This window comes from Anser cygnoides, chromosome 1 (assembly GCF_040182565.1).
Source record: "Anser cygnoides isolate HZ-2024a breed goose chromosome 1, Taihu_goose_T2T_genome, whole genome shotgun sequence".
Classification (NCBI taxonomy): domain Eukaryota; kingdom Metazoa; phylum Chordata; class Aves; order Anseriformes; family Anatidae; genus Anser; species Anser cygnoides.
The window spans coordinates 148,024,588-148,051,313 of NC_089873.1; the positions used below are offsets into that span (position 1 = coordinate 148,024,588).

At 36.9% G+C, this 26,726-nt stretch overlaps 1 protein-coding gene across 1 annotated transcript in view; it reads right to left on the reverse strand.

Annotated features, from left to right (window-relative positions):
* CUL4A (cullin 4A) overlaps positions 1-26,726 on the reverse strand; it is a 37,301-nt gene that overhangs the window by 1,705 nt on the left and 8,870 nt on the right. Inside the window, exons 6-19 of the mRNA XM_048077954.2 lie at positions 25,100-25,262; positions 22,474-22,563; positions 21,045-21,127; positions 18,114-18,181; positions 15,111-15,229; positions 12,445-12,637; positions 10,954-11,058; positions 10,401-10,511; positions 9,995-10,080; positions 8,902-9,009; positions 7,611-7,724; positions 6,429-6,534; positions 1,184-1,356; positions 222-374 (exon numbers count right to left, since the gene is read on the reverse strand). Of these exons, the coding sequence (XP_047933911.1) occupies positions 222-374; positions 1,184-1,356; positions 6,429-6,534; positions 7,611-7,724; positions 8,902-9,009; positions 9,995-10,080; positions 10,401-10,511; positions 10,954-11,058; positions 12,445-12,637; positions 15,111-15,229; positions 18,114-18,181; positions 21,045-21,127; positions 22,474-22,563; positions 25,100-25,262 (1,672 nt within the window). The remainder of the gene's footprint in view (positions 1-221; positions 375-1,183; positions 1,357-6,428; positions 6,535-7,610; positions 7,725-8,901; positions 9,010-9,994; positions 10,081-10,400; positions 10,512-10,953; positions 11,059-12,444; positions 12,638-15,110; positions 15,230-18,113; positions 18,182-21,044; positions 21,128-22,473; positions 22,564-25,099; positions 25,263-26,726) is intronic.

The window sequence follows — 26,726 nt, forward strand, 5'->3', positions numbered from 1 at the left end:
TGAAGACCGCATAAGAACAGGAACATGAACCACTGTGAATAGCTAAACAGAATTTCCTATTGATACTTCGGCTTGTTCTGTTCACATGCTCATTTTAGTACTTGAATCTTTGAATTTGATTCAGGCATATTGCACATTTCTTACTCTTACAATCTGAATGGGAAAGTATATTACATATTTTTAGATAATCCTAGGATGGTTTGAGAAACAAAATCACTTACCTTCACTGGAAATTTCAGTTGATTATACAATTCAGAAACAAGAAGATTATGACCGAGAGTCTTTCTCATCTTCATTATTCGTACAATAGCAGCATCAATCTGATATTGTCTGTCTTGGAATACTCTTTCAGTTGTGCTAACCTGTTCCTCGACCTAAAGAACAATACAACACCACAAATAATCACCTTTTATTGCTGTTATTTTATCCATTATATTTCTGCAGTTAACCTTTCTAATAAAAGAAAACACATTCTTGTCCGACTTTGAGACAGATACAGACCTTGCTGCATGCTAATAACTAAGTGATTCTGAAGAGTACTGCTAAAGCAAGCCAGATATAACATTAAGGATAACATAAAGAAAAAATCATGTCTTATTTTAAATCTATTTGATAAATCAAACTAATTCATAAGAACTCAGTTCAGATTTTTAGAGGAACACAGAAGAATTTGACAGTCCAAACACATCGGGTCTTCTGCATTAAAAATGCTCAACTCTGATAGGACTTTTTACAATTTTCTTTTAACACGCAGAGACCAAAAGGAAACAACTCAATACTAATTAAAACACGTCAGCTGGTGTCAAGAATTGGGATTCAAGTAAAACAAATATATCCGCTACAAATGAAGGGACAACCCTGCCCTTTTAATAACCCCTCCTAATAAAGGAAAGTGACACGGTGACATTTGATTAATGAGTTCCGTATAGTACCAGCACTCCGGTCATACCATGAAAGCTTTTAACACAGACAAACATCTGCAAAATCCTATCAATTTAATGTAACGGCATTTAGATGTGCAGGCACGGGAAGAAGGAACCTGAATTGTTTTGATTTCAGTGAGATTTAGGATCTTTATTGCCTCCATCAGTTAGCCTGACTACCAAGAATGCAGAGATTTTGTCTCTCCATGCGGGACATGGGTAAACGGTCAACCAGAAAGAATGCAAAAATAAATACATACTGTTTCTTTCATCTGGATTTGATTGATCTTTATTCTAAACAACTTATGCTTGAAATCACCATTAAAGATGAATTTGTCTCCATCTTCTACATCCTTGCCCTTTGGATTTTTAATCAATACTCGCGCTTTCCCACAAGCTAAAGACTGCAAGGTTCTTCTTAATTCACTGTCCTCTGTGAAGAAGTTCAAAGTACAAGAGAAAATAGAACAAAATGTTAATATGAAAAGTTTTATGCAATGAATCTAGCCATAAAATTAAAAAAGTTAATGTTTTTTATGTTATTAACTTATTTCCAAGCTAAGTTCTAATTATACAACAACTTACAGACTTCAAGCTTGGCCTCACACATCTCACAGGCAAGTGCTGAGAGTGTGCACAGAACTCTACAAGTAAACAATACAGACTCAGACTCATCTCAGCGAAGTTTCTATCCAACAGTAGTATCAGAAAAAAAATCACAGCAATGTGAGCCTGGTTTTATTGCTGTGGTTTTGTTTGGCAATCAGAAGAAAAATCAGTTGATGACAAGAAACACAAGCCACCCATTTTATGATTTCATCACTCTTTCTAAACACACACCAGAAAATATAAACACAAATGATAAGCAAACAAGCAAACAGAGAAGAAAACAGGAGAGAACCCTAAGTTGGCAGGAAGATGTTTTGTGAGAAGGTATAGCTATTATAGTCGCAAACTTCTCCACAACAAGAAAGCAGTGGGAAAAAGGGAGTGAGGAAAATTTTATCCATTAAGATTTACAGGTAAAAGCATTTGGACAAGTAGCTAGAACAAAGTCCAAAACATTCTATTAACTATATTGCAAAGTCTTGTCTCAAGATTTTGCACTAAAACAGCCTCTGCAGTCTCCCAGAATACTTTTATTGACAATATAAAATTATCACTGAACATGTCAGATCTGGAAAGTTTAAGAATCAAAGATTTTGCAATCTAGTGCTGAAATGCACAAAATAGCTTACTAGAAGATTAACCGTTATTATTTCTAAAATACTGTAATTTTCCCATTCACACAGAATGACCATTTCTTTTTAAAAAAACAAATAAAAAACCACAAAACTTCCAGCTGTTCTCTTACTCCTAAAAAAAAGCCCAAACTTTAAACCAGTGATATAATGCATTTATGCTGTTTCAAACTTTTTAGGTGTTTCACCTTCAGTAAATACAGACTGATGCCCAGGCCCAAACTCCTGTGTAAGGATGCTGTTAAAAAACTTATAGTCCCAAGTATGACCAATTAATACAGATGAGGACAAAAGAGGAGAAATCTTCATGATTTTGGGGGTGGGGGTGAGGATGTTGTAATAGTCCATAAGCCACTTTTCTATTTAGCATGAGGAAAAATGAGTATGACTTTCTCACCCAGAAATGTGCATGTATTTTGTGTTAGATGGGAATGGAAATTAAAGATACAATACACAAAGTCTGAAATGCATGTAGAGACCCCTTACCCAATTACTTCAATGCCCAGTACATGACTTTTACAGAGCTAACCTGTAATGCTGTGAACACAGCAATGTAGCTTATACAGGAACTGCAGAAATCCATCTGTGATTCTACTGCCCAGACACTTAATATCATACTCACCTCTGTAAAAGACACATTCTAGATAACAAATGTATGAATAACATATTAAAGAGCTGGATTTCTGGACTATGCTATCCCACGGCTGTCCTATCCTGCCAATGAACACAGATTGCTATGTTTTACTATGTGAAAGTGCTTCCTTAAACATTAAACAACTGAAGGTTTTAAGTCATGACGACTTACTGGTTTCTACCATATAAATTTTTAATTTCTTTATGTCAACTACAGCGTGACTCTTAGGTAAACCAAATATTTATCTGACTGGCCTTATCTTCTGCTGAAGTCTCCGAAGGAGATAGGAAGACGGGACTGATAGACCCGAGGAACCAACATGAAGCAGCTTTCTCAGTAGTTCCAATAGGAGAAGAAAGAGTACCAAAGGTGCCAAACTGGTTTTTATAATACTGGAAAATCCCAAATGATTTACACCTCATTCCAGTACATGATTCATGAGGCTTTATTCTAAGAGGTCCATGGGAAGATATTAAATAAGCAGAATATAGTTTATGATTACATTTATGATGTTCTCGATTAAAAATCAATGTACATGCAAGACATTGTGGGCTGACAACCTGAGTTGATCTGAAGTTTGAGAATGACAGCTTTAAGGTCTGCCATTAACCTTAGACAGCTAATCCTGTTTCAGTTGAGAACAGCTGCATTATATGCTATATGGATTAGATCAAAATATCTGGCTCTCTTAAATATGACTGCTGATCTCTGCATGTGTAGTTAGTTATTTCCTCCCTCCACAGATGTGTTCGTATTCAGCAACACTAGTTGTCATCTGATCTCCTAATTGTTCAAGTTGGAGATCCTTTTGTAATGTTTAAAAGTTTCAGATTTGACCTTCCTAAAGAATCAGCAACAAATTGTCACATCGGTATTCCTCTTTTTCAGATCATTAATGACTACGTTGAATATTAACACAGGGATCCCAATTAGGATCCCAGTTAGGAGCACTGTGAAAGTGACCCATTCATTTCTACTTGTTTTGTCTTCTAATCAATCATTCACCCGTGAGAAGAATTTCCCTCTCAAGCCATGAAAACTTACTTATGAGTCTGTAATGAGCTCTTACCAAAAAAGATTTTAAAACCCAAGCGTACAATTACCGTGCATATGCTTGCTGACTCCCTCAAAGAAGCTGAAAGGGAAATCATGTGTCACAAATCATGCTCTTCCCTAATACACACTTAGCCATGAGCCTCCCAATTCTGTTCTCCCCACCACAGGCCTGATAAACCTGCAGCAATCTGTGGAATCACTCCACATACACCCACCCCCCAAACAAACAAACCACTATTCTCATCATTTGCCACTCTTCTTACACCAAGGTTCACTTAAATTATAAATCAGAGAGATTAAGCTGGTATTTATACTGGAAAGTTTCTGTAAAGCTTCTGGGTGAATACTACCAGGTGGTGGTGGTCTAATTTACCATCTGATTTACTGATCTGTTCTGAGCCCTTTACTGACACTTCAACTTACAGCGCTTTATTCTGTCCTGTGCATTGGGTGTAGCTCCCTGGACTCTTCTGCCATAACCACCAATGTGCAAAGACTGGTTAACACCTTGTAACAGGGTCTCAGCATAAACACACATCAATTAAATAACTGCACAAGGCTTCCAGCAACCCCCAGGAAGGGCCAGCACTCAAACACCAAAGCAAAGGAAGTGGCTAGACACAATTCTTCAGGGTGGGGAGGTTCACCATCCCTGTCAGCGTTGCATAAGAGAAGCTAACCCAGCAATGCTCCGTACTTCCCTGCTGCTCCTCTTCTCCTCATCCTACTGTTCACTGAGTCTCCAATCATTTGGGGATTCAGGAACTCAGAGAATTCCTAAGGCAGAGGCAGCTTCCATGCACTGAGGTACCTTTCCATGCACTGCTCTTCCTTGAATTCTGTAAAATTCCAGCTTTTACAACATGCTGTGGTCAAGAGTTTCATAGCTTATCACTGTGGGGCAAAAATCAGGGTACTGCTCAGCAAATGCTGACCTCCCTTCAAAGTAGCAGGAGGCAGGAAGGGTGCAGTGTGAGACCTGCTTCCGAAACCATTTCTGGCCATAAGACTTTCCTCTCATTTAGAAGAAGGGAGACTGCTAAATGGGAATGGGACCTCTCTAGAGAAGCTCTGAATGCCTTGTGCGGGTAGAACTTGGAAGCAAGATTTTACTTCAGCCATCCTGGCCTCTAGGGCCCTGTGAGCCATAAGCTCATTACAGGGATTCCTACACTATCTCCTCCTAAGAGAGAGAGAAACAGACAGGACATAAAGGTAGCTCCCAACTATCCATCAATTCTAGCCAGCCACCTTGAAAAGAGTCTATTAAAATCCTTCCTATTGTGCTACAACATAATGGATTTCCATGCAGCAGATTTTATCTGTTGCTGCAAGGCAGCCAGAATGCAAGCACTGAGGTAAAATAATACACGGTGAGAATGCAGGATCTGGATCAGGCTTGTGTGAACTTTTGTTTGTTCCGCAGGCATTGTACTCTGACCTAGTGAGTCTCTGGACCATCCTGATGCTTATCACTCACACTGGCATGCTTTCTTCAGCTCCCTTACTATTAGTAGCACAGGTGACTCAGCAACCTGAAGATTCAAGCCTGAGAAGCTGGAGTACCTAGGCTGTGCTGCCCTCCGAAACACAACCTGCTAGACAACAGGGATTCTTGATACCCCATCTTTAGAATATTTTATTAAATATATTTACAGTATTTTAGTACTTGGGTGTGTTCAGGTACTTTTTCTGCAGTTGTTTTATTGGGTTGATCTCAAGGTTCAACATACAGAAAGCTACTGGGTATGACCTGCCGGTTGATGCAGAGAGTTCCCAAGAATAAAGAGATGAAAGGGTTACGCTTTTTAATGCCAATGGCTGTAACTATTTCAAGAAAGTGTAGATTTAGAGAACAAAAACAAAAAAACACCAAACAAAAACCCTGAGAGGATAGATCCCGCTGGTGGTTAAAAAGAAACCGTTTTCTTTTTTTTTTTTTCCTGTTGTTGTTCTTTGTATCTTCAGGTTCAACCTGCAGAGAGGAACAGCTACAATGTACACTCACTAGTGCACACTGCTCTTTTTAACAAATCAGATCTATTGTAAAAAGGGAACTCCTGCAACAGTAATGGCAGAGAGAAGGACAAGAACAGTTCAATTGCAAATAATCATAGAATTATAGAAGCATTTAGGTTGGAAAAAGACCTCTAAGACCATCTAGTCTAACCTTTAACCTAACAATAATCCTAAAATGACAACATTCTTCATCAATCATTTTCAAAATATAATATTTGAAAGTGTGATTAAACAAAAATAATCTGTTCATACAACTAGTCTTTATCACCACTTGAATTTTAAGAACTGCCATAATGTATTTTGTAAAACTGACAGGTTGTTAGTAGTACCATATGCTACCCACCTCTTACTGTCTACTTTGTGAAACATTTTATCTACACCAGGAAGTATGAGCAGTGTATTTTGCTCATCTTTTTTGGCATCGATATACTGTTGGCTCACAAAGTTTGTCCTAATGATCATGACAAATTTCTTAAAATTAGGCCTTTACCTACAGATTCGTAATTGGCAATCACTCAATTAATAAATATAAGAATCACAAAGTATTTTTCTTACCTATGCCAGTGGCCATTTTAATTTCTTCAAAACTGAATTCATCTCCTTCATTGAACATAAGCAGCACTAATGTCTGAAAGAGCGATACTTGAAATTCTTTCTTTCCCTAAAAAAGAAATATAAAATAATTAGCAGTAATATTCAGACCATTTTCTCTCATATCGCTTAAATCTGATAAGTTACAGAAGCAACACTTTTTTTTTATTTCTAGAAGATAGGTGCATTTTTGTATGCCTATCACACAGAAGAACCTGCTCAAATGTAGCATTAAAGAAACAGGATATTTTAAACTTTTTTGCTAATCTAACAGTAGCAATACATCACAAACCAGAAGCTCATTAGAATGAGCTAACACTTAGGCCACATCATTTACTTCATTTTCATTACAAATTCTGGCTTTGCTACCACCAATAGCAAACCAATTTTTTATACTTCACCCTGTATTATGAGTAGCCAAATGTTTGTACAAGCAGGCAATGAAAAGGAAATAAACTCTTCAGACAGATGTACACACTTTCGTCAATCAACAACAAATCTGTCTTACTGTTACATAATGCCAAAATCTGTAAGTTTCATATTTACAGTGAGCTGGTAAAAGAATTCAAGGTTGTGGGTTTGCCTTTATTTTTTTTTTTTGTCTTTGCTCTGCTTCAATTAAGCTGCATTATTAGCAACACAAGATATTCTGTGAGACAAAACAAAACCACATTAAGAAACAATGTGGTTATTTAAGACTTAAATAATTCAACAAGCATTTAAATTTTAACCAGTCATCACATCACCAACGCCCTTCAGTCTCTTTTTGCAACAATTAAGCATTCTATAAATGTCATCAGTATTTCTAAGATCAAAACAATCCCTTATTAAAAATAAGATGCTGTACTATTTCTCTCTTTAATTTCCTGCTTTATTACAACTCTCTTTATTCAAATAAATAGTACTTCCTATCAAATGAATATAAATGTTACTGCAAGGTATCACGCTTTTGTCTTTTTAGATAGGTTGAATTTCAGTTTAATTATAAAAAAATCTTCTTTCTGTACAAAATAACAATATTGAACTGTGATTGTTCCTCCACCAAACACGTTATTACCTTTATAAAGAAAATACTAAACATGATTAGATTCCAAATAGTTGACTTAAATTTTACCCCAACAGGCTAAGCATTAAACATGCACTTACTTCCTTAAATTCCGCCTTCAGGACAGCATGCCCTAGAGTGGTCTGCCACTGCAGCTTTCGACCACTGTGTTTTCCTAGATAAAAGGCTTTAAACACCTCTTGAAGCTTTATCATCTGCAAAGCAAAGAGATTATTAGTGTTTTCCCAGTACAGTGATGCTGGATGATTTCACATTTAATTCCACTGGTTCTCCTAAACAGTATTTCATAATAAATGTTTTTGTGAGGAAAAAAGCAATCCCTATTTTAAAGAGCTAAAATTTGCTCTCAAGTACATTGCTACTACTGTGTACAAAAGATATTCTCAATTCAAGTATAGCTTTCAACTTCCCTGATTATTATTATTTTTAATAAATATGAAATGAAACATCCATAATGGGTTTAAAATCTCTAAAATACTGGTTTTGTCCTGGACATTTCCTGACTAAGCCGTCACAGGACAGGAAGCATACAACTCGCACCTATACACTGCCTACTGCCATCTGCTCCCAAGTTCTTCCTTTTATTTGCCATATAGAGAGTCAAGTCTGATTTCAATGCTTGAATTCCAAGTAATGGGTTTTTACTCCTCCATTTTCATGACACGTTGCTCAGATTGGATCCTTCCACAGTAGTCTGCTGTTGAGGAAAAGAGGGCACAGGAGCAAACGCACAAATGCTTCCACCGCTCCTGAACTGAACGGGAGCACCACCGCCACCTTTGGCCTTCTAGGTGTTTGCTGCTCTTCAGATCAAGCAAGGTATTGCAGGAAACAGGACTCCAAATACGTATTTCAGCTTAAATAACTACAGGTATGAGCTTTGCAAAACCTGTAAACTTGGGAGCAATCTTTTTTTTCAGACAGATGCCATTTAAATGCAGGGGATAGTTTTCTGAGAGACTTTGCAGAGAACAGAGGAAGAATCTTATGGAAAGTCAGAGCATGCAGTAACATAACTACTGGCTGGATCAACGTGCATAACCAATGCAGTTAAAAACTGACTGATTACAGTGAATTGTTTTAAACTTTTAAGTGCCTGACTGCAATGTTAAATAGGACACTGATTTTATTTTAATACTAATTTAAGATTAGCGTTATTAAAGAAGTGAAAAAAACATTAAGTGAAACAATCACCTAAAAAAACAACAGCGGATTTTATCCACCATGTTCGATTTTTTGCCATTTTGAAATGAGAAAAAAACCTTAAAATCTCACAGAAAAACATTAAGTGAAGGGCATTAGTTCACCCTGTGATAGTGATTATGATACCATTACATAATCTACATTTATAAGGAGAATTCAAACACTAACCTCTGAATTTAAGTGGACTTCCATAGGTGTATAAGTTGGCCAATATCCCATAGTTAATATATTTACTGTCAGGTCTATATTTCCTGGGTCACTTTGGTTCTGCATATACTAAGATACAAGAGACAAAAAACAAAGTATACTGTTTGTATGCTAAATTAGAAAAATATACGTACTTAATTTGAATTAGAAATTTTAAATTAAAAAAGAATGACAAATTCCTACAGATCACATCCTTGATTAGACATGCTCTACCAAGATTTTGAGTTTCATGTCTAGTTAATGCCCCACTAACAACCTATTTCAAACACAGCAAGTGACTGCAAGTAAAAAGAAAAAAAATAAAATACATTGAAATACTCCAGACGACTGTCTGTATGAGGTATCAAGGTCAAAAACTTTAACCACATGCAAAAAAAAAGCTTTTGATCAGAAGCCAGGGCAACAATTTTAAGATCAGAGTGATTCCCTAGGACTTCAACATGTCTATGAGACAACACATTTTCTTATAACTTCAGCATAGCAGCATTCCAATCAGGCTGCAAACTCTGGCATAGAAAAAAAACCAACAAACTACAGTATTTTATTAGTGGAGTAGCTGTTCTGGGTCAGACCTCTAGCCCAGAACTCTGTCTTCAGTAAGGCCCCAGAAAAGGTACCCAGCAGAAGCATAACAACAAGGCAAGCGTACACACTATTTCTTCAGTCACCAACAGTTTGGAAGTTCAGGGGTTGAGATATAAATGATTTCTATGCATTGTAGCAACATTCAGGGAGTTTTTTTGTCTTATTCACAAAGAATTAGAGCAGCAGTAGTTTCCAGAATGAAGGAATAGGGACTTTAAAGGATGTCAACCAACTAAGTTACTATGTGGTATTTAGACTTTATTTCACTTTAAAAAAAATAAAGAGATATCTGAATAGATACAGAATAAATAAATTCTGCTTTATAAATGGATCTATAAAGAGACTGTTACTATGATTAGGGCCTGTTCAAAACTGTTTCATTTTATTTTAGCTTAATCCAAGGTATAACACAATTAAGTGCTTCCCCATCATTGTTGAAATGTAGCACGCAAACACAATCTGAATGTACCTGCTTAAACTGAACCATGACATCTTTTGACAGTTCCATGTCCTTGAACATGCCCTCCAGTTTGCTGGTAAAAGCAGCCCCACATTCTGTCACACAAATCAAAGCAAAGATCCCACAATTACAAACAAGCACAGAACAAACAAAAGGTTTAACCGGAGACAGCTGAGCCAGATTTTCCAGGGTCTAGAGCACCCACACGTAAGTACATATTTTGCTCCTAAATAGGTATATTATACGAACCAGTCAAATATCTGAGAGGTCAGTCCAATAGTTCTCGCTGAGCACAATGATATGCTCAGCTATTACTTAAGATCTGGCTTGTTACTTTTTAAAGCATGAGACAATAAGGGTTCAAATTTCCAAAAAAAAAGTAATAAAAAAATTAAACACATCTGAAGATGCCTACCATGTTTAAGCTTTGACAACATGGACTTCTCAGCATCTACTGATGCACTTTTTCCAACCAGCAGTCTTTTGGCCAAGTCCTTCTTATAGAATGCCTCAAACACATCTTTACCTATATGGAAATGGGAGCAAAACGCATATGAAATTATACATACTGTTTGTACCATGGCACTTCAGGTTTGTGACACAAGCCTTTCTCATGGCATGTTGATCAGCAGATCAATATTCACTATGCAACAAAGAAGAACATGTAGACAGTGAGTTCTTTTTAGATTTGAATTATTCTCTTAAAGTATTTTTTAAAATTTTACTCCAACTCTTTGTTGTCTACCCAGAGACCATAAAAGGTCTGCAACTCAATCTCCAAAGAAAAAGTTTGTCCTCCCTGTTGTGTATAATGTGGTCCTCCAAATGTAAGGAAACTTCAATTTAGGACTAATTCTAGTGGAAACTCATGCTAAAAAAAAAAATCTCTTACACTCAGAGGAATAAAGTTCAGCTAGTAGCTAGAAAAACCTTTTAAATTGCATTAACTTTGAACAGATATTTCTTACCATGAATAAATCTAAATATGATCATGATTTTGTCAAGGATTCTTTCCAACTCTTCATCTGTCGCTTCTTTATTACCAGCTCTTAACTTGGAATCCACGTATTTTGCTATAAATAAAACATTTTAACAGTTTAATTAAAAATAAAAATCTAAAGTCACCAACTTCAGTGTTTCCCACTTGAAATATTACCATATATTAAAAATATAGGATAAGTGGTAAGCTTCCTATTTTCTGTTCTTCCTATGTTCAGGGGAATGATAGAGCACTTATTGTACTACTGCCATAATGGAAAAGTATCACAAAAAGGAATCACCCAAGGGAAAAACAAAGGAATAGAGTAAAATCATTAAAATTAATGCATTAGAAGTTCCCACATTCTTTGTTATATTCACTGCAAACACATTACTTGTTGAGAGACAATGCTTTGGAAGTGTATAATGCATATGAATGTATTTATGAGAAACAGAAACAAACAACACAAAGAGGACTATAGTTTTATAACTTTCAGCAGGCTCCTCTTGCTCCTTGCTATGAACATATGAAAAATTAAGCAGAAGCAATGCTTTCAAGTTAGTAGCTTCAGAATGACAAAAATAATGTTAAGCCACGAATTTAGCTAAGTACTGATTCAGCCACATTAGTATTCCTATACAATCTTCTACAGGGGTAAGATGGAAGCCATTGCAATAGCTGAAACAACACAATCCACAAAGAACAGCAAGCTGTATCGTGGCTTTAACCTGTATTCACTAGGTTGTGCGATTTGTCCTACATTAGGTTTGTTTTAGGATGAAGCCACAAAACATGGTGAAGAGAGTCAAAAGAGGGAAAAAAAACTAGGAGCAGGATCTTCTCTTGGTGTAAATGCCATGATTCCACTAGCTGCAGGCAAAGAGCAGCCTGAACAGCTTTTGCCAGATCAGGGATAATTCCAGTAAAAGTACTTTTAAGATATTTTATATTATTTTTCCCCTTAATGAAATCTAGTTCCCCTGTCAAAGTACTGATTATTTTTTTTCCTCCTTATATCCGAAAGCTTTACAATTTTTCTCCCAACTTCAACCTTCCATTCCAGTCAGACGGGCACTACTTACTCCTTTCTGAGAGATCTGTAACATTCAAAGAGCTTGTCTACTACCGGTCAAAAATGGTTCATTTTTTCTGCTACGGCTGCTTTTCTCCCAGCCCCTCACACCACTGGTAGGATTCGCATTATGTTCTCTGAGCAAGTGTTAGCACCAGTCACAGGGTAGTAAGCAGAGCACAGAGCAGCAGAGGTTGACATGCTCCTTTGGGACGCTGCACACACCTACCAAACACACCCGCGCTTTCGGTCCCGCCGTGCTCCCAGGTTAACTTTTGCCTGGCACCCCCAAAGCAAGTCTCCTAAAAGCAGGACGTGTACTGCGATTACACTAGCACACTCAGCAGCAGCATCTCATCATGCTTTCTACAGACTTTGGAAATATTTTACAGAAAAACATTTGTGTACCTATCAATTCTGCAGGCTTATTTGGTCTCTTGTTGATAAATGTTTCAAAGGACTCCTTCATCAAGTTTATAAATTTTTCATTTTTCTGAAAGCACACTTCTATGATATGGTCCACTTTATCCTTAAAATCTAGTAGCTCTTGCACCATATCCTTGTCCTTTTCAGGATTAACCACTATTGTTGTCCCAAAGTTCTGCAAAACAAACACTTTTGATAATAAAATACTTTAGAGTACTACCTATCTCCCCCAACAGACACATTCACGCTTATAAAATTTATCATTAGAAAGAATAAAAATGTTACAGAGCTACTTATGTGACTTCAAGTTTTCAAAAAATGAGATGCATTAAAATTTGAAATAAAAACCCAGACACACATTAATGGATTTCAAACATCAGCGTTTGACTTAAGGATTATATACATTTAAGACAGAAGCTAAACAAAAATACAAAGTAGACATGACTGTATGATGTACAAATTCACAGTTAAATACAGAACTACATGATTCATGTAAAAGAAATTATATGGAAACTGCCTCAGAAATGTTAAGTGTAATGGAAAGCTTTGCACCATTCTGCTGAAATCCACTACAGAGCTCTACTGACAGGAACAGGTGGCTGAAATACGACTACTGCTCATCGCTCCGAGACTGCTCTCTCAGTGAGGGCTACAGAACCAAAAAAATCCAGCTGATTTGCAACAAAACTGAGTTTTCCCATTTGCAAGAAGCCACAGACTTGGCTTTCTTTTCTTGTTCATCTACTATCCTAACATTAGAGCTATAACACCGTTTGTCCACCAAACCAAAATGTCCCATAAGGAAAGACTTTAACCTATCAGACAACTGCTTAATAACACCAATTGCTGCCCTAGACAGAACGACCAGTTTTCCACCATGGGAAAGGGCAACATCTGCACAGTAACAGTGGAATACCATTTAACCAGTATATTTACATCAACTAAAGTACATTAACCACAACAGTTAGGCAGAGATGGGAAAATCCCTCTTAAACCTCAGAATTTCCACTTAAATACCTAATGATCCACTGCAATCCTTCTCCAAGATCTTTCTCAAGAACCATTTCCAAGTGAATCAACAGCAACGTGAGGCTGCCAAGTGTCCTTAGACTCAGTACGTACATCTTGCACTGAATACAATTTCCCTTTCATTAACACAGCATCCAGATCTGTTTCCATCACTTGTGTTCCTAAGTTGCCATTCCACAAATGGCAAGCTGAGCTACAGAGAGCTAAGTGGTATGCCTGAAATCATAAAAAGGTGACTACAGCAGAGCACAGGTCTTCTCCCCAGCACTCTGTGCTTTTTCTTATGCTGCCTCACAAGACAGAATTTAAGTTCTTGAAGCCTCACTTTCATGAAGTCTGTCATACAGAATGTTGGAAAGGAAAAAACCTGATAGAAAGTGCAGATTTCTGAGCACATAAAAAAAGGTTTTTAAGAAACGAGGTCTGATTTTGTGAGACATAAGGCATGATCAAGCCAACTAAGCGACTTGCTGCTGAAGGTGAGGGCCTGCTCCTCCTTCCCATAGGTTCCTACACTGTCCTGAACTACTCTATTCCTTGGGCCAGCACCAGCACCGTTCTGTGAGCCTCTTTAAGCTCACTAAACCTGGCATAACCCTGATGTTGCCCACATACAGCGTTAAAAAAACATCACAAAAAAGTCTATGGAGCAGCAGGCCATGCAAGTGATAGGACAGGAGTGTGACCCAGGAGCGAGGAAGAAGATCTGGGAGCCAAGGCAAGCTGTTTGTTGGCCCAGCTGACCACAGATCCACAGGGTGCACGTAGGAACACGGGACAACACCCTGCTGAGCAAACTGCATCTCAGTTTTGGGGGTGGAGGGGAGACGCTGCCTTTCTCCCATGTGCTGTGCATAACTCCAGATATAGGTGCACAAGAAAGTCACCTCCCAAATGAACTGATGTTGTGCACTTAGCCCTGAAGGTAGAGACACCCACGGACGATTCAGGGGAGAACTACGATTCAGGGGAGAACTAGCACATCGGGAATTACCAACTCCAGAGAGAAATATTTTCTGTGAAGCTTTGCTGCCTTCATCTTGCAAGAGCACTGGAGCCCAAGCTCTCTGGGGCAGCGTACTACCTGCATATTATGACTAACTAAACAAACCAGATACCCCAGTTTGATAATGGATTAATTTCAAAAAGAGCATTCTTATCAAAATGGCTTGAGCATTCATATTAGTGCAGTTGGTTATGTGAAGCACTGCTAATCTGCAGTAGGACAGCTGCACTATGGTGTTACATTGATTTTCCAGGTATGTAAAATAGTTGAGTGTATTTGTACCAAAACTCAACATATACTACAATCCAGCATACTCTAAATAAATGTTCATATGGCTCTATTTAAAAGTAAACAAAGTAACTTCTTGCGTATTGTTAAAACCTATATTAAAAGCAATTTCCAAGCAGCTAGGAATTTAAAATCAAAACTTAAGCGTTGCTGTTTCTCACCATGTGATCATTACTGGGAATCAACGTATCATCAAGCATCAACATACTTGCTTAAAACAGAACTTTGATGTATACACCTAAAAGATACACTATTGTTGTTTCTGAAAGAAGCAATTTACAATAACATCATAAATTTTGCAAGTAGGAACAGATCTTTGAAATACCTTGATGTATTCACTCCAATGTTGCAAAAGGATCTGCTGCCCCCCTTTTACCCGGCTGAACAGCTGGTACGTCTGGGTCAAGTCTGATATTCTGTTTTCATCAAGCAGGTTATCAAGTCCTAAAAAAATAAAATTAGAAATACAAGCGAATTAGAAGGGACTTGCATAAACACAATTAGGAATACATCAGAAAACCAAAAATCTCTATGAAATACACCAAAAGACAAGACCCTCTAGTATGCATAAAAGTATGAATTTTTAAAGACTAAATTTCTGAAAGCAAGTATTATGCTCAGGATTAACATGCTCCCTTGTTTAAATTGGATGAACTGATTTACATTATGATATTATAAAACTAAGTCAGCTGAAGTACTTTTCCAACAAGGTGTTGACTCTAAGCCTTTTGCAGAATGTTTATGAAAAGTACTTGATTTTAAGTGCAGTTTTATCAAAAGAACTCATAGAACCTCCAAAGAATGTCAAAAACAGTAAGCTAAGTACACTGTCCCAAATTTAAAGTAAAGACATGCACTTTGCAAGATTTTTTTTTTCTGTAGAGTGTGGTGAGCCATGTTTTTAGATTAAGAACGTGCATAAATTGTCTATGCTCGTACTGATGTAATAACACATGATTACAAACTCCTTCCAAGCAACATTACCCTTTTACCAGTTCACCCTATGTGAGACTAGGCCTTGGACTAATGAATAAAGAAAAACACAAGGCTAAATGTAACACTTTTGACAATTACATACACATTTTAACATTTGAGAACATGGTGAATTTAGTCCCAATGTAATCACAGATACATTGTCTGGTGTCAGTGACAAGAGGCTTTGGTAAAATGCAAAGGTAACAAAGATTTATGCCACTGTTCAAAATCCAGAAAGCTGGATTTTACACAAGTTGACAATTCACATCAGTGAGCTGACATTGTACAACTGTTCTACCTCATGTACAAAATTACTTAGTTACTTCCAATTTTTAAATGGTATTAGATTACAAAGGATTTTCAAGCACTACTTGACTACACGACCCCATTTTCTGCTTTCTTGTTCACCTTAAAATACTTCGATTTAAACTTATTTACATGTTCAGAAAGGCAGACGGTATTCAAGAATGATGTCAGGTAAGCTTTTGCCCACACAGAGATACCAGAAGAATTAACATACTATAGAAGTGTATAAGACAACAGATTACAAAGTCTTGAATACATGTTACTGATGTTCTTTTGAACACTGAAATTAAGAAGTGCCCATTCCATCATACCCAAGCATCACTTCCTACTCATTTAGGGAGACCAATAAATACACTAACTGCTTTGTTATAACCTAGCTGATAAAGTTCAACCCTTCTTTTTCCTCTGGCATATAAACTGCATGATGGAAACAAGCATTTTGTCACATACTGGACAAATTAAAAAAGACATTTAGGTAAGTCCTCTGACACAAGGCTTCACACAACTTCCAGAAAGCACTGTCACAGCCATGACAAGTTTTACTGTACTTACAATGAAAAAAAAAACCAGCATCTAGTCAATGGAAGTTGTAATAATACACGAAAAACTTTCTCATACCTACCCTGCATTGGTTAAGATTTTTTTTTTTTCCTGTATCAAACTGACTACATCATATGCCTTCTCTCGTAAGGAAGAAAACCTACAAAAGGCAGTATCATCATCTACTTGCACTGAATACTAGAATGTTGTAAGTGGATTACAGTGTGCCCTGGATCAAATGAAGGCAGAAAGTTATGTAAGCCAAGTGATGTTAGACTTGCTTCTTTTTTTCCTGAAGTGTACACATAGAATGTAAAAATAATGCAACAATATTACAAGTCCCAAAATACAGTAACTAGAAATATGTACAATTTTCTCCATATTTACATGGACACTGCATATACATTATAAACCAAAAAAGAGTGCAGATTAAAACAAGAACACGTTTCTGACTACGCCAACTGAAACACGTGTCATTGGCAAAGTGACTTGAAAATAATACTTGAATTAAAAAACAAGCAAAATTAGCATGTATCAACAAAACTGTTAGTTATTCTTACCTTCTATTTATGATAAGCTTAAGAATAGCTAAGACAGAGTAACCATGCTTAGTTTTGTAAATGTACTGAAAATAATGAAATAACCTATTCCCAGAGTAGTTCAGTGAAAACTGTAAGCATGCATCTGTCTTTAAAAAGGGGACAAAGAAAGAAGTGAAAGGCGTGTGCAAAACAATTCAAAAGTATTAACAAACATGGATGTGATGGAGCTTGAAGATAACAGTAACAGTTTTGCAGCAGTAAAAGAATACATAAGGATAAACTGCTACAAGATCTAATGCCTAAAAGATGGCTAGTGCTAGAAAAGGAAGGGATTATTTAAAGTAATAGAAGATCAGACCAAACCCAGGAATTCAGTGAAAAAAGGCAAAGATTAAAAATTAAGAGGAACAAAGAAATGGCGATTTGAAGATTGGTATCTGAATGGGGAGTTCTTAAGAAGACTGCAGCTCAAATTTGGAATTGCCAGACAGAAGGCAAAATACAGAAAAAAGCATATAAAGTACATCACCTCTGAGCGTTGTCAGCTCCAATAGCTCATGATTCTTTAACTATATAATCACAAGGATATGTGAAGCTATTGCACTTGAGCTGTGTAGTCACCACATAAAAGAAACTACAACAGTAACTGCAGCTTTCATTTGGAAGTTTATATGAGTTACAGGAAATCAGCAGTTCCAAAGGTTTAAATCCTAAACTCCAAGTCAAAGGGGACTTAGAGAGTTCATCAAGCTTTACAAATACAGAGTTACATTTTAGATACTTGTTTCCTCATGGAGGATCTACTTGTCACAGCGGGGGTGAGAGCTTTACTGAATCGGCTTTCTGTGTCTATGGATGTATTTTTCACAGCTATCACTTCTCACGAAATAAAAGATGTGGATTCTAAAGTTATTGCAGAGTACAAGAATCTGTTGTTTATTAGAGAATGCACGTTAAAAAAATACCTTTTTGCAAGATAGCTGTTAAGTGTTCTCCTAGTAGCTGTTTCTCCACACAAGCTATCAGTGGTTTCCTAAATGAGGCAAGAAAAGTATATTAGAAGTACTACAGCATAAGTGTATTGCATCCCATCAGAGTATATTTGTGAGAAACTTACTTTATTGTACAAAAATCAACAATTTTCTACTTAAAACAAAGGCTACAAATCAAGAAAAAAATCTCACGTGATATAAGTCAAGAAAGCAATGAACCACATATGCAATTAAAAAAGAAATTTGGTTTTGAATAATAAAAACAAGCTATAGAACAGTAGAGAGAAGTTTAGATACCAAAAATCTGTATTGACATAATCTGGAAAAAGTCAATTTGACATTTTTCTTGAAAACAAGGAAACCTTCCAAAGGTTTGCACTCCAAAACAACACGATACCATATACACTTGTGATGTTCAAAACTGAAAATTTTTTTATCCAACTGTATTATGCAGCCAAATAAATTGAGCTAGAACCACAATACTCCTCAAATTTGTAAATCATTTAAAATTCATCTTTGAAGTTTTCCCTGCTTTTTACTATTAAATATTTTTGATGCATTCCCTTTAGACAGGACTGAAATATAATGGCAAGTTTACCTTCCCATCACTTATAGGCTAAAAGAGGAAAAAAATGCCTGAAACACAAAGGGATAATTAATTTCACTATCTACACTTCGACCGTTGTTTATCATATGACAACAACAGACCAAACACTTCCTTCCGTGTTAAGTTTTATAAAACTGTTTCTCAGACCCTTAGTTTAGGTTTTCTAAAAGAAAGGTGTTCAACTCAGATTGATGGAAGCCTGTTAGGTAGCAGCCCCCACCTCTGCTAAAATACCTCCTATCAATGATTTGCTCAGCATTTAATACACAATACACAGTTTAAGTCCCTTCATCTCAAAAGATTAAATTAGAATTTGGGAAGGTCTGGAGAAGGGAACATGGATGATCGAATTATGCAACAGCATCTGCAAGAGAAACATCTTTACACATCAGGAGCCTTTGATGTGGGAAAAGGTGAAAAGAAAGGGGCTGACCACTTTCCCTCAGGATACAAGATTTGGGGTCATCAGTGATGGTACTGGGTGTCAGACTTAAACAAAAATTTTATCATATGGTTTATATCGGATTTATCATATGGTGGCTGGTGCTCTGTGGGATCTCCTTGCCAAGGGATGTCATAGATGAAAAAACTTAAGTGAGTCCCAGTAAGACGGCACAAATATGTGAAAGATTCATTGGATAGCACTAGACATGCAAACAGCATCAGGTTCAGAAAATACGCTGAGCTGCGAACAGGCAGATCCTACAACAGTATCAGGGCATCACATACACTTTCCCTTGAGTGCTTCTAAGTGAACACGGAAGACCAGTTAGACAAACCCTTGGTCTTAACACATACGGCTGTTTTTATAGCTACTTTTGTTTTCCCTGAAACTTCCAACTACTGCTGCCTGTCTCCAAGGACAGGAGGATTCAGGGTTGCATAAAATAACATCCTTTGCCCTGAAAGACCTATTCACCCTACAGAGGAAGTAAGGGTAATTGGTCTGCTTGAGACAGAGCAGTATTTCCTAAGAAGCAGACAGACAGAACAAGTATTTATCTTGACATCTAGCTGATGAATGACCATAGATGTACCTTCTGTACGGCCTCAAAGTATGCACCTACTGACCAGCCAGGAGATTTGCTTATTCTGGTCAGCTGTCCAGAAAGAGGCATGTACTGGTGGGCTGAATAAATCACTCAATGATCTGCATCAATACACACTCCACACGTCGCACAAACACGTTTTGAAGTATTTTGAATCATGTTTCCCATGTTGGTTTTCATTTCTGTCTAAAGTTCAAAGCTAAACTAAATTTAACATCCTTCCTGCTCTCTTCATGCACACCTGGGGAGACAGTAGGACCTGAGGACAACTCAAGGGCACTAATTTTAAGAGCTGCTGTTTCTTGATGCAAAGAGAGGAAATCAGTGCAAAGCCTTCTAAAAGTAGGTTTCTAAGAGTTTGACTAAGGACTAGATTCAAAGCAAGGACTGTGTATCCCTGCAATCAGCATTGATAGGAAGAAGACTCAAGTTCAAATATGCACCATTAACTTAAGGGCATTTGCTTAGCCTATTTTCTTCATATATATGTATACATACAAGTTAAAAAAAAATACTGTTATTTCCACACCCAATAAAATGCCAACATATCAGATAAAAAAATGAAAAAAGGGGGTGGGGGCTATATTCTGAGTTAATTCTATTTGCTTATGTTCTTTAAAAAAAGGCAACAGCTTACTGCATTACTTATAAATTACGTATGCATTTATAATTTGACAGTGACTGTGCTGTAATTCCTGAATGCACATTCTTACCCCAGCAATGCACACGCTATTACTCAATAGCTCAGGAAAAAAAGTGACAAGCTACCTCGCACAATCCACTGGCAGCAGCTACACCAAAGCTGATCTACTTTAAACATCTTTGAATGTTCCTGTTCATGTTCTCTATCCTATGCCATAATTTAACTTTTTCTTTTTTTCCTTTTTCTTCATCCTCCTCCCCCTCCCAGCAAATATTCCCTTATTATAAGCACATGAATGCTTAAAATGAGCTACTATTCTCATAATACAAATTTGAGTTATATAATATTTTGTTAACTTCACATTTCACCGATAAATTTTTCCAATTTCTCCCCCTTGTACTGAGAGAATATTCTGATTTTAAATAAATCAGTTCTGATGAAAATAAAGTCTTAAAAAAAACACTAAACTGTATCATGAGTGCTGTCTACAAGATAACATCTGTAAAATACTATAGAGATGATCTCTGTCTCTACAATCATGGATAACCACACCGTTTTATAAAGGATGCTTGACTTTTGCTAAGAATGACAAAATTTGTACTCACTGTGTGCTGTGGTCTAAGTATGTTATCACTCTGTCTCCTTCTTCTTCCAAACGTTTATTAACGTGGTGAAGATATTCTGGAACCTAGCAATAGAAGAGAATGACAAAGTTCAATAGTTAAGTACAAAACCATAAAAGACAATCCTGTTTCATGGTGATAATTTTTAACTCTAAATTTAAAGACAGTTAACTGGAAAGGACTATTCCACCACAATGTTGTTATATATTATATAAATACCTATACTTTTATTAAACATTATTACTTCATAATTAAAGTATTACAACTGCACTTCACAGAAAGAAGCAGATAAACAGAAATCTGAGGTTATTGCTGAGGAATTTTTTTTTTCCTCAAAACCCAATGAGTTAAGCTAGTCCTTAAAATATCATAGAGCATATTTTCAGTTGGTGTGAACCATACAGTTTCTCCAGTGGGCTATCTGTCCCTATGGAGAGTTAGCACATGTGAGACGGGTATGAAACTTGGGCTTCAAATGATCAAAACAGTTACACATATGTTCGTGTGTGTGTGTAAATATATATGCATACACAAACATATACACATGTATATGAATAAACATATAAATGTAAACACTATAAATTAGGGCCTTATTAGTTTTTTTTTTTTTCCTCAGTTTTCCACCAGGCCTATAAAGCAGTAAGACTTGTGGGAAAACTATGCATCAGAGCATTTCATCTCAGGTCCTGGGGGAACTTCAAGGCATGAGGTGAATGGAACAGGACTAGACACAAAAGATCCACCTCGGTGCCATGTAGACAGGCATTTTCAGAATGTTTGTAGCGAGTCAGTGTTAAAATTGAACTAATGAAAGCAATATGCTGTATTTTAGACCACCAAGAAACACTTCATTTGATTTACATTTTCAGAGAGAAACGCATTTTCAGGCTGCCTACCATACAGCATGATTTCATCTCAACAGCATAGAAAACAAAAATGTCAAGTCTATTTAACTGCGAAGCAAAAGAAATAAAACAGACAAATAAATTAACAAAACAGTGAAAAAGTAAACAGTTTGCTTCAGTATTAAGCACAGAGTAGAATGATGCCAGTGGATATTTCACAGCTCTTGGGCAAAAACACAGTTGATGGCACACCTTTAAGCTTTGTGTGGAGATTAACTTTCTGGTAGTGTGACTTTAGCTACACAAAAATATCACTGGGTTTCTCCACTCCTTATTTATATTTGTATACGTTTATATAACATACGTATATTCACATATACAATAAAACGTTAAGGCAAACTGGACTCCACTCTTCCCCTTGATACAGTACTGCAGTCCCCTATGCGTAAACACCATTCACACCAGTAAATTTCACTTATTACCACACTATGGCCCTACCAAATTCTCACACAATCCCACAGCAGATGAAGCTAATGTAAAAGCGATCATCTATATCATGCACCTACCTCTCTTTCTTGCATTAATCTTTGGCCCTCTGCGGCATATAAGCAGTTTGTCTCTTCCAGAAACCTCTGTTCAAAGGATTCCTTGTAAACCTGCTCAAGAAACAGATTTAGTTACTTACATTAAGCTGCCAATAAGGGTAGCATATTCTGGTTGTCAGACATAAAAGGCAAGTAAAACCTTGGGAATGTACACAATTATGACAAGTGTTTAAAATTGTATAAACTCATAAGTTCTCTGTTTATCTACTGGTTTTAGAAATACTCTGATCAGAGATGACTTTCCAGTGTAGCAATAGTGTGTTTCAGTCATCAGCGCTAAAATTGTCTAAATTGACAGCTTCTGTTTAATTCACATAGACTAAAACTGGTATCCAACACAACAGCACATCTAATCCACTTAAGCTCAAGACTCCCACTGATACTTCTGTGGCCAAAAAAAAAAGTTCCAAAAGAGATAATTTCCAACAGTAAAATGATGATATTCTCAGTAACAAATCTTCAGAACAACACTGATATGTTAACTCACATCTGCCAGGCTCATCTCAGTGGCACAAAAGAAAGAAAAATTCATTATACCAGGTAAGATGAACTTCCTTTCTCCAGTGAAGGAACAAAGTGATGACTAAAAAAGGGCAGCAACAACAACCACAGAAATTGAGAAACTTCTGCATAATGATTAACATGCTTTAATATAGAAAGGAGATAAATTAGAAAGGACAACTACATAAAGTAGTTAAAGCAGACTGGAGAAGGTAGCTAGGGAATGACACATGAACAGAGAGTCAGTGAAAAGAAAAAAGAGTCCTTGAGTATGGTAGATGAATAGAAGGAAATACTTCTCCCAAAAGACAACACAGAGCTGTAAAAGTCATTATTACATTCTGACTAGGTTGGCTTGGGGGGGGGGGGGCCGCGGGGCTGGTGACTTTTTTCGAAGTCCATAAGGAGGAAAAAAGTTTGATTTTTTTTTTCAATGCATCAAACATGAAACCTCAGGCTTGACAAGCACTCAGTGTATGAGTTCACTAATTCAGCATCACGAGCAGACATCAAGTGATTGCTTCAGCCTTCTCTCTACACTAGCTCCATGTTCAACATGATTGAATACCAGATTTCATTTCTTACCATCCTTTCCTTCAAGATAACTGGTATAACTTTCTGACCTATACATTAATGCAACAGCATATGAAACTATTTTCTGTATAAACCATGTATAATTCTTTACAACAAGGCAACTGCTACAGAATAGGATTTACATGAACAGGAATCAGCTTTCAACAGCCGGTCCTCCACTGCATAATTGCCTAAAAAATCAGGAATGAGTAGGAGCTTAATTGTTTTCGAATGAAATATAAGAGTTGCTTTATTAATTCATCTTTCACCACAGGCTAACCTCTGGTGAAAGAAAATAGAGAAGCAGAGATCCTGGAGTATAATTACAGGATTATAAGCACATCTGTGCCTTGATATAGTGACAGGTAACACAAAAGAACAGATTTGGTTAGGTTCCCTAGTGAAGAAAGAAAACCACACTGTTGAGCCAGTGAAGAAGACTGCAGACTGAAATCCAATTCTGTAAGAAGGATCCAATAAAGGGCAATGTTTATCTTTAGTTAGCAGAGTATATTCCTAAAAATAATCAATGTTAACACCTACAAAAAACTGATGCAATTAGAGAAGACTTGCAAATAACAATGGGATAAAAGTGGGAAAGGGGCATGCATGTGATCCGAAAATTCATTGACAGAAGTTTCTGTTCTCTCTTGAACAGAATAATTACTTATAAATTTTTCTCATACACTGAAGAGTGTAATTACAGATTAAAGTCTGGAAGGTTAACGTGAAAGGCAGAAAAGCAGGTAAGCTGCCTGGCCAAAAAGTACTTTCTAACAGGCTTTCCATGCAGTCTTTCCCCTTTGCACTCTTTTTTAAACCCTTATCCAGTTTTGTAATAACGTATGTCACTTGGGAACAGAGCAACCTGAACAGTTTCTAAGAATGAAATAGAGCTCCTAAGTTTTATTGCACATCATACAACAAAGTCGACCAGAGGACAACACATACCAAAGTCAAAACCACAATATTTTTTATATTCTGTTTGGTTACTTAGTATCTATTCTAATGGAAAATCCCAATTATCTATAGACTGACTATAACCATTTAAAAATGTTTACCTTAACTTTGCATCTAACTCTCTTTGGTCTCTGCTAAGAAGTTGCTGATGTAGTGATGTCTTTTGTGGTAAGACCCATGATCTGGGCTCCAAAAATCTTTTTACAGTGACAGAACTAATCTTTTTTGGTTGCTACACTCCACCTTCACTAGGATTACAAAACAAGTGGTTAAGACAGACAGGTATTACACACACTAAAAGACATGCCGACCTTGTAAAGCCTGAAGGCCAGTGCATCAGCTAAGAAAAACAAGCAAAGAGGTCTCATTTACAAGCAGAGAATGAAAGACTAGATGGGGTAAATAAAAGGGAACCACTTCTCAATCTGTTAGACAGATTTTGAAGCACATGCTTACTAGAAGAATACAATTATTTCTGTACAATACACATATTAGAAAAGTCCAAACTCTGTTTTTAAGTGTAGTGGTTATTAGTGAAATTTGCTGTGCTCACCTGCAGATCAGACAGCATGCTCAACAAACTTCGCAGCAAACTTCTGTCCACAGCTTCACCACTTCGCTCTCGTTCAATCAGCAGAAGAATTCCATCAATAGTCTTGTTTTGAACTTGCTTATCACTAATGACATGGTTTCTAAATAACTCTAGCCCCATATCCCTGCATGAACATTGAAAATAAATTATATTTTTGATTTTTTTCAAAAATATGCATCTCAGTTTAAGAAAATACATACACATTTAAAATATATATTATATATACAATACAGAGAGTGAATGTATTAATTGTGCATATATTCTCTTTGACATGATCCCCTAAGGGAACTGTAACAATAACCATCACAAAAATACCAGGTGAGGTGCTACAAGATGGATAAACTTCAGTTTATGCATAGTTCAGGTGAGAACTACGAGCAGTCTGTCTGTATTTCACATAAGTCTATAATGATCTCTGTGTATGAAAAAACAGACCACCACCACCAAAAAAACACATTGCTATTATAAAAATAATTACAAAAATGAACATCTACCTTCACATAAGATCCCCAGGATCAACCTTTAAGTCATTCATAAATTTTGTTTTGTTTCAAATCACGAATTCTCTGTACGTTTATGACCTTATGATCACCTGTATCAGATCTGTGTTTCATACTAAGGTGATGAGGAATGATGCCTCTACATCCGATCACGAAGAAGGCAATCATTAATCATGTTCTTTATCAAGGAAAACAGAAGAACCTTAGGTAAAAGTTGTTACCCCCAACTTCTTCATATGCATCAAGATTTCGGTAAATGGGATTTTCCCAGTATGAGCAAAAAAGCACAAAGTGTGAACAAAACAAAAAAAACTAACACAGAGACCAAAATGGGCAGATTTCATGTGGGACCTAACTAGTGTGAGGTGGGAAAAGGCCACAAGATTCCTCCCCAAGCCTGAGGAGCTCTCAAAAGCACAGAAGTAACACAGGCAGGGAAGAAGCACACTGTTACTTTTTTTTTTTTACTGTTACTTTTTTTTTTTCTTTAGACAGAGTAACAATACCACAAAATTTTGGAAAAGCCTGGGTTTGTTTGCCTTGATGATTCGAAATCCTTCTCAGGAAGGATGCTAAGAAACAGAACACCCAAAGACGTGACCATGGGGCGGGTGTTCCAAGTCCAGCAGCAGCACCCAGGGTTAACCTCAAAGCTCTGAGCCACAGCCCTCAACTCAGAAGAGGCCAGTGCAGGAAAGATGATCTGCACCTTGTGAGTGTACCTAACTTACTTAAAAAAAAAAAAAAAAAAGAGCCAGTAGCCGAGCTCTGAACTCTGCCAAACCAGGAGCACCTGCAGTACAGCTGGGCCCAGAGGCAGCGGCCAGAGGAGGCTCCCAGCACAGCCTCACCCAGGCGGTGACAGCTGCAGCTGTGTGTGCCTGAACTTGTCAGCATTAATTCCTCTGACCTTCTTCTTTTACCTTCGCTTCACAACAGGTATTCCTGGGGATGGCGGAAATGATGTGTGCCTACACCAACATGTAAATTTCCACAAATTGACACAGAATTTGGATCCGCCTATTACACAACTCAAATATTACGTGCAAATTATATTTTCAACCTTTACAAATATAATAGCCTGTACA